Here is an 8544-nt window from a genome sequence, read left to right on the forward strand (position 1 = left end):
ACCAAGGCCTAGCTTGGATACCCAGAAAATGAACTAAGATACGATATGAGGAGGAGCTTCCGGCATCAGCACTCTCTGGAGGACTCGTGCCACGGGATGATCATCAAAAAGACTCCACAGGGATCCGGACGATGCTGCGGTTGTGGTTGCGTCCACCCCACCGTTTCCTGGACTTGCCATTGGAATGAGGAGGGAGATGTCTAGGCTGGCATGTGCATACAGTGAGACAACAAATTTGACCGGATCTGTACTGTTGGAACTCAACCAGGAGTTGGGAGGGGTGCAAGTTGTAGCACTCCAAAATCTCATGACTATAGACTATCTACGGTTAAAAGAACATATGGGATGTGAACAGATCCCACAAATGGGCTGCTTTAATTTGTCTGATTTTTCTCAGACTGTTCAAGTACAGTTGGACAATATCCATCATATCATAGACTAATTCTCACAAATGCCTAGGGTGCCTAAATGGTTTTCTTGGCTTCACTGGAGATGGATGGTAATTATAGATTTGCTTTGTTTATGTCACTGTATTCCTATTATGTTAATATGTGTGTGCAAATTAGTTAGTAGTTTGAAACCTATACATAGTTAAGGTACTCTACAAGAAGATATGTCAAAGAAATAATCAATCCTCCCATGTTTCCTTCCATATGCTACCTCTATAGCTTTTCTTCTTCCTTCCTAATTACAACCCTTAAATAGAATTCGTGCCTCATATCGAATTTACGGATTATCATAATTCCTCCAGGTGGTAAAGATACCTCGAGACAAGTGCTGGGCATAGAAGCCACAGGGCATAAATCTGCAAAGAAGTAAAAAGCTGACCTTTTCAAACAATATGGCTTCTCTCTCTCACTTACCAACTTTACATTTCCCTGCATGGCCCCGGAAGATGACTGGTTAGCCAGAGACGGGTAAGATTCCTCAAGGGAGGAACAACGTAAGACAGGCACAGTTGCAGGGGGGCCATCAGGTGAGAAATTGGGGATCAACAGAGGTGAGGCTCAGAACCTCAAACCCCCTGCTTTGAGAGAAATCTTCTGCATCCGTGGATGTTTTGCTGCCCTTGTCTAGCTTGGATTAATACTTAGTCTACAGGCACACACCTGATCATCTACATTTGCCCTCTTACAGCACTAAACTATGTTTTCTACCTTTATCTTGCATCTGCCTACCACTTCAGCATTTTATTAAAAATAAAAATAATAATAGTAATAAAGGGAGAAATGTAGGATCAACATATAAATCAAGTATAAAAATCAAACGAATATTCATATTTGACCTCATTGTTTATAGTTCATAATGCGTGATCAAAACCAAAAGTTTCTGTGATGAATGCCCTTGTACTGTTCACCATGTAAGAATTTATTCACTATGTAAGAATTCGTTCACCATGTAAGAACTTGTTCGTTATGCTTCAGAAGATTGGAGACTGACGAGAATTAGGCTTGAGATGGATTAATGATTGTACATTGAGCATTGACCCCCCTATACTGAATTTTATTGTTGTTAACAACCATTTGATCAATAAATATGAGAGATGCCCTCTCAAACAAAAATTAATTTGACGTTCATGCCTCAAATGGAAAAGGCAAAGTACCAGTCCTTTAGACTGAAGTAAGTAAGGATTTCAACATCAAGACGTACTGAGCACGAGTCATCAGTGAAAATGTTGACATATTAAACTATTTAAAAATTCATCACAATAAATGCATTGCAAACATTGTGGATAAAGGACATGGAAAATGAGCCACTCACCTGAAGTATAGATTTGCATGGCATAAACTCATAAAGAATGGCTAACCAATTGAATAAAGAACACATGAATTAATAAGAAAGAGATAAACATCTCCATGGAAATATCATAGACATGGATTTCAATGGAAATATCATAGGCATGGCTTTCACACAAGGGGGGAAATGAATGGCCCATAAGTTATGAAAATGCTTACTCTAATAGTAAGAGAAATATAAATTAAATAAATGATATTTTACAGACCTTTATCAGAGTGAATGAAAATGTTCTGGTGATGATGTAGAATGGCACGACCATATGATGTGAGGGTAACTTGGTCCCAATGCTCAGCAACGCTCCTTGAAGCTGCAAAAGGAGGAAAGATACATCCCAGTAGCCAATGATCCCATTCCAGCTATAAACCATCTCTGATGTATGCCAGGAGACATAGAAGAAACTATTCAAACAACTTTATTCATAAGAGGTAAAACTATCTGCCAAATATTCATCAACGCCGTAAAACCTGTCTTTTGCATTGTAACCATATGTAATGTTAATAGAGAGCATTGAAAAGGAACAAATATCTGCTAAACCCAGCAACATGATTGAACTCTCAGAACTGCAATGAGGCGCATGACAACCAAGAAGTGATATTCATTCATTAAGTTGAAACTTTACTAAGATCAAAAAGAAGTTAACTTTTGTAACACATTGTATATATGTTCATGCAAAAGCAATAAAATAAGTATACAGTTATAAAAATGACATTATTGTAGGGCAAAACTCCACAGTACGGGCAATTAAATATTTTTGCTTCAACCCAGTTTCTCTGCACGGCTACATTGCTCCTGCCTTTTCTCTGGGTCTGGCTGCATATCTGTCTATATTATAAGGATATGTGTGATTACATTTACTGTCTGTCCCCCCCTTACAATACAGCTGAATGTCTTCCACTAAAGTGACACATTTTTCTAAATAAGTACCACTCACCCTGATGATACAAATTAATATTTATATGGCATTAGTATTAAATCATATTAAGGAGAATTAGGATGTGGCCATAGACACTGAAGACCACCATCCAACCCATGACACATATGTCTTCTGTTGACTCTGTGGACAGATCTAGTATCAACTGACCTGACCGAGCAAAGGATAATCAGGTTTCTGCCTCTGGGCATTATGTCCGTGAATGACACCTACATCTGCTTCCCACTGATGAATCTCAAATTTCGCACAGTCATCTCAACCACCAGGAAAATCTAATTATATCAATTTTATAGTTAATTAAAATTAGTATAGTAGAGGCTAAAGTAGCCTTGGAAGGGTATGTTTTACAAATGACTAGTCTGAGTACTAAATTGGGGTTAGAAAGGCTAGCTGCCTTGCCCCACTGCACGCCTAAATCTGGGATGCAACCGGCATGGTCGTAACCACAGATCAGACAAAAGCTAGTCTCTAGAAATGATCATAACCTTGCTTCAAAGCTTTCCCTATCCTATCCACCTTCTACAATGCTCCTTGTTTGGGGGGTAGTCTACAAAAAGTCACCTAAACTAGAAGCTTTGCTTCTATGGATCTTGAGCAAAAAAAACTGAGTTTAGAAAACTGAAGTCATTCTCACACATCCTGTAGCTGGACAAAAAGTATCATCACATTTCAAGCCCATGTTGAGATGCACGTGGCCATCATGTGATCTGATCATCTTAGAGCCACATGGTGGTGGAAAACAGGCATGTTGCTCACTAAAGAATCCTGTCACTTTGTCTCTTTCAAGAAAAACAAGCCTAAAGCAGGTGACCCCATTAAGGACAGATGTATCCTAGTAATTATTTTCCTCAAGGCCTCCTTCATGTCCCTGTTCCTCAGGCTGTAGATGAAGGGGTTCATCATCTGGGGAACCACGATGTACATCATTGAGGCTACTGCAGCCTTCCTGGAAGAGTCAGTAACTGCAGAGCTAATGTACACCCCAAAACCTGTCCCATAGAACAAGGAGACAACTGAGAGATGAGACCCACAGGTGGAAAAGGCTTTACGCCTACCCTCCACTGAGGGCTTTCTCAGAATGGAAGAGAGAATTTGAGTATAAGAGAAAATGATCCCAGATACAGGAACACCTGCAAATAGGGTGCCTACAAAATACATCAGGAAATTATTGATGAGGGTGTCAGAGCAGGCCAGCTTGATGACCTGAGCAAGTTCACAGAAGAAGTCGGGGATTTCTCTGTTTGTGCAGAAGGACAGCCTCAGCACCATCAGACAGTGAAGCAGGGCATCTGCGATGCTGAGGAGCAGAGAGAGCAGAATCAGCATAGCACAGAGCCGGGGGGTCATGACGACCGTGTACGTCAGTGGATGGCAGATGGCCACATGGCGGTCATAGGCCATTGCTGCAAGGAGACAGTTTTCAAAACCACCAAAAAATAGGACAAAACCAATCTGTGCAATGCAGCCGGTGTAGCTAATGTGCTCATTCTGTGCTTGGATGTTCAGCAGCATTTTGGGGATGGTGGTTGTGCTTATACAGATGTCAGCCAGGGACAGGATGCAGAGGAAGGAGTACATGGGGCTGTGGAGGTGGGGGTCACAGCTGACGGCCAGGATGATGAGCAGGTTCCCCAGGATGGTGACCAAGTACACGGACAGGAACAGCCCAAGGAGGAAGTGTTGCAGTTCTGGATCGTCTGTCAACCCCAGGAGGAGGAATTCTGGAACATCTGTGTGATTCATGTGGTTGATGATTCTGATATAAAAAATATAGTGAAAAAAATAGTTCCTGGTCTAACGGCGGCAACATCAACTGGGAACTTCTTAGAATTGAAAATTCTTGGTACTACTGAAGGATTACTGTGGAGAAACTCTGTTGTGAATACCAGAAATGTATATTTTAAAAAGCCCTCTGGGTGAATTTGAAATATGCTAATATTTGAAAATTAGTGCTTATATCAAAACAAACAGTACCCTCTATGTATATTGTGAATCCAGATGAATATTAAGATCTGTCCCTCTGCTAATTCCTCCCTACATCACCATCTCTCACACTATTTCTTTCCTGTCTTCCCATTACTGACCCAAATTTTTAGAGATCACCAAATACATTTTACACATTGTGCCAAGTGCTGAGACTGAAACCAAGAATAAGACATGGCATTTCCTTTAGAAATATCCCATGCCTTCAAACAAACAGAAGGACAAGAATAATGTTGTGAAATCTGCATCTAGAACAATGGTCCCCAATAGTTGGCATTCCTCAGAATCATCTGTAGGACTGGTCACATCACAGATGCATTAGTACATGCTATGATTCCCATTTACCCATGAGGACACTTGGGTAAGTTGAGGCTAGGTCACAGACAGAAAGTACCATGGGTGCACAGCAAAGACCGGGTCTCAGTTTAGATCACGTGTCTGCTGACTTAACTCTCTTGAACAGTCTCTCTTCATGCCCCTGATGACACAGAACCAGGCTTTATAATCATACAGATTTCATAATATCCTTTAATATTTTTAACATTTTCATTCTGAACAATACCTGAAACATTTTCCATTTCTTGGAAGATATGTCTACCTCTACCAATGAAGTAGCACACAGCTGGTCAAGGCATCCATCCAAGTATACGCTCTGCTCCAGGCAAAGAGAAGAAATGCTGCCCATCAACCTGAAGCTCATAAGATGCCCCTGTTGAAACGGTCCTCATCAGCCATAGTGGTTCATTCTACAGGAAGCAGACACTGTGTCGGTGAGATTCTCTGCCTCATCCTGAGAGGATGTCTTCCCCTAAGGTGACAGTGTCATATCGTTAAGAAAAACAGTTAAATCTGAGAAAGAATGAATTGTATTGGCATCTAAGAAAATAACAGCAATCTGTTGGTCCTCAGAAGACCAAGACAAGATAATGCAGAAATATATGCTATTTTCAAGCTAACGGAGTGACCTACAGGATGGTCTCTGTGAAACAGTGGTCCTCACTCTCCTGGGGAGCCTGCAGTGGCTGCGATAGCCTTTGTCATTTGGAGGATTACTTGAACTCAAACAGTGATTTCAGTCCAGACCAGCACTTGCTTTGTGAACTGGGAACATTGTCTCTGCAGAGGCCTCGTGTCCTCACTTGTGTAACGGGAACCCTCATCAGACCTTATGGGAATGTTGTAATGATGACGATGAATAGAAACACATCCAGCATGGCAGTCAGCACAGGGCACCCCCGCCCTGACATTTCCTATCGTGGTTCTCCTTTTCTGCCATAAACAGCAGCTCCTGCTATGTCTCACTCATCAGAAGAAAGCAGTGGGCTCCGCAAGTGGAAGAAAACAATTAAGAAAAACATCCCAACTGTGACAGCTGCAAATTTCAAGGAAGACATTACGAGCTGCACATCCAGCTGGGAACCTTAATCATGCAAAAAGGAAATTAAAGAAACATTGGTAGTATCATTATTCATCTGGCAGGACAGAAGATGAACTGCACAGCAATTCTGATGAATCGTTATAAAAATAAAAAGATATAGGAATGAACACAAATATTGAAAACATACTGGAGGAAAACATGTACGACAGAAGTCTATACATGAGATATTTTTGACATTTTTTAATCCTGCATAGACGTGCTTATTTTTGTTATGAATTATTCAAGAGAAACGAAAGTACAAAGATACCAATGAAGATCTTGGTACCAACCAGTCAACATTATCAAAGTCACACACATCATAAAAACTTTTTTTATTATCACATTTAATAGATATACTTGAAGTGCCTGTATCATGTATTTACACCATCCTAATTCTTTTCCTCCCCTGAGGAACCACAATGCTAACTGGATATACAGGTATTTTTACTACATTTAATATTATTTAAAATTATGATGTCACAAAAATTGCACTATTTTGAATTTTGAAAGCTATTTGTGAACAGGACCACACTGACAATGTCATGTACAGTTTGCTCCTTGGGTAACTATTTTTTCATTAATTTTGATATTTAGTTCAGATCCATTAATTTAAAAACCAGACAGAAATCATCTATGTTTAAACTGTAAAGGAAAGAAAAATTATAAAATTTAGAAAACCAGGAAGTGACTTAGCATATAGACACATCACAATTTCTTTCTCCATTCCCTCTTTGACAGGAATTACAGTAACTGCCTTTAATTCTTTTGTATACTCATGACACAGATACAGTCAAAAGCCATTCATGATGGAAGCCATATGTTCAAAATAATATGCCTCCAAGAAAGGAAGAGGGGAAAGAGAGGGGAATCCAATAGGGGCACCTTCTGCACTCATATTATTGTGTTATTTTATATAAAAACCTGAAGTCGATACAACAGAATATCAGCATTCGTGCACTGGAATGATGTGAGGGGTGGGCATATGGTTTTTTAAAATCACACTCTCTCTTTTGTTGCTGCTGTCCTAATTAATGAGGAATAAAATAAAAAGTAAAATAAACAACACTTTGCTGCTCTTATTTAAAGTACTTGGTAGTTTTACAGAGACCAGGTAGACCAGCAGGCAGCCTGCCCATTCTCGATGGGAATAAGGCAACAGCTGTTCTACACACTCAAATTATCAAGAACCAGGAAAGGGAATCAACGGTTAATATCAGCAAAGATTTCCCATGCTCCCACCACAAGAACTGAAGTAAATATCAGAAAAAATAACCGTCATCCTGTCTGAGAAGGGGCAGGTTTGTCTCTGGAGGAAGTGCGCCTTAGAGGATCAGGTGAGGCGGCCCGGAGAATGAAAGCCAGGGAGCACTGGTGCCATGTGGGCTATGAAATCCCATATATGGGGTATCCGGTGTGCTGATAGGCAGTGAGGCCGGAGCTCCATGGCCGACAGGGTTCTGATCATTTTAAGCATGAACTGACCTCGCTGCTTCCACAGGCAATAATTTTGCTAAAACACCCCTTCTTCTTTGCAGTGCATTAACTCAGGGACTTGAATTACCTGGTTCGCTTCACGGAGGAGTGATTCTCGATGCAGCCCCTGGATGTGGAAGATGGAGGTCTGTCCTCAGGAAAGGCAGACAGTCTGACCGAGGCCCCTGGCTTGTGATCAAGGAGGACACTCATGGGAAGGGCCTCAGGTGTGTGGTTCCTGACTCGGCGGGGCTGTCAGGTGAGGTGGCCACAGACGGAGTGTGCAGTATATATCCTCGGGGGCTCAATAACCTGGGGACTCAGTATCCCAAGATCCTCATTAGCCAGGCCTATAGTGTCATTCTGATCCCAGAGCAGTGCAAACCCTTACAGACCAAGTCTATAGACAGTGGGAATTCTGGATGGCTGGGCCCCTGCTATCCACTTCTCCCCACCTGTGTGTGTTTACCTGACTCCACTTGCCTTGCATCTATACACACACACTATTCTCCAATGAATTTAGTTACAAAGGCATCTTTGTTTCTGTAGGCGCCAAGAGCAGGCTGCCCACAGAGGTGTCATTGTGACATGCAGATTGTCTCGGACTTGCAGGCGGCCAAGGCCCAAAAGATTCAGACTGAAACTTGACACCCCCTTCATTCAATAAAAATATTTTTCTGGATATTATTTATTATAATTGATATACAATCTTATATTGTACAACATAGTGATTCAATAGTTATGTACATTTATAATGCTCACCCCAACTAATGCATAACAATTTAGATGGACTACCTGCCCCAGGAGGAGGGCTATCCCCACGGGGAAGTGCGGGATCATGTGAACACGGGGTGGGGGACAGGAAGGGGTGTGGCTAGCCTGTCACAGTTCCTCTCTGGGTCCCAGCGTTTCTGTGTAGCCAAGCAAACATTTGTTTATCAGA

At 41.4% G+C, this 8544-nt stretch overlaps 1 protein-coding gene across 1 annotated transcript; it reads right to left on the reverse strand.

Moving 5' to 3' along the window:
* Positions 1–3496: 3496 nt before the first annotated feature.
* LOC108388467 (olfactory receptor 7G2-like) lies at positions 3497–7814 on the reverse strand. Its single transcript, XM_036999955.1, has 2 exons — positions 7690–7814; positions 3497–4484 (listed from the first exon to the last, which is right to left on the reverse strand). Exons 1-2 carry the CDS (start codon positions 7812–7814, stop codon positions 3497–3499), a joined length of 1113 nt encoding a protein of 370 aa, XP_036855850.1.
* Between the last annotated feature and the right edge of the window lie 730 nt (positions 7815–8544).

The sequence above is a fragment of the Manis javanica genome, chromosome 13 (genome assembly GCF_040802235.1).
Source record: "Manis javanica isolate MJ-LG chromosome 13, MJ_LKY, whole genome shotgun sequence".
NCBI lineage: Eukaryota > Metazoa > Chordata > Mammalia > Pholidota > Manidae > Manis > Manis javanica.

What these genes read in the sequence shown, in the direction of transcription:
- LOC108388467 (XM_036999955.1), bottom strand. Translation starts at nt 7,814, where the DNA reads ATGAGTGTCCTCCTTGATCACAAGCCAGGGGCCTCGGTCAGACTGTCT. An exon ending in TCCTCCGTGAAGCGAACCAG is followed by an intron (nt 4,485 to 7,689) that starts GTAATTCAAGTC and finishes TTTTTATATCAG; the next exon opens with AATCATCAACCACATGAATC.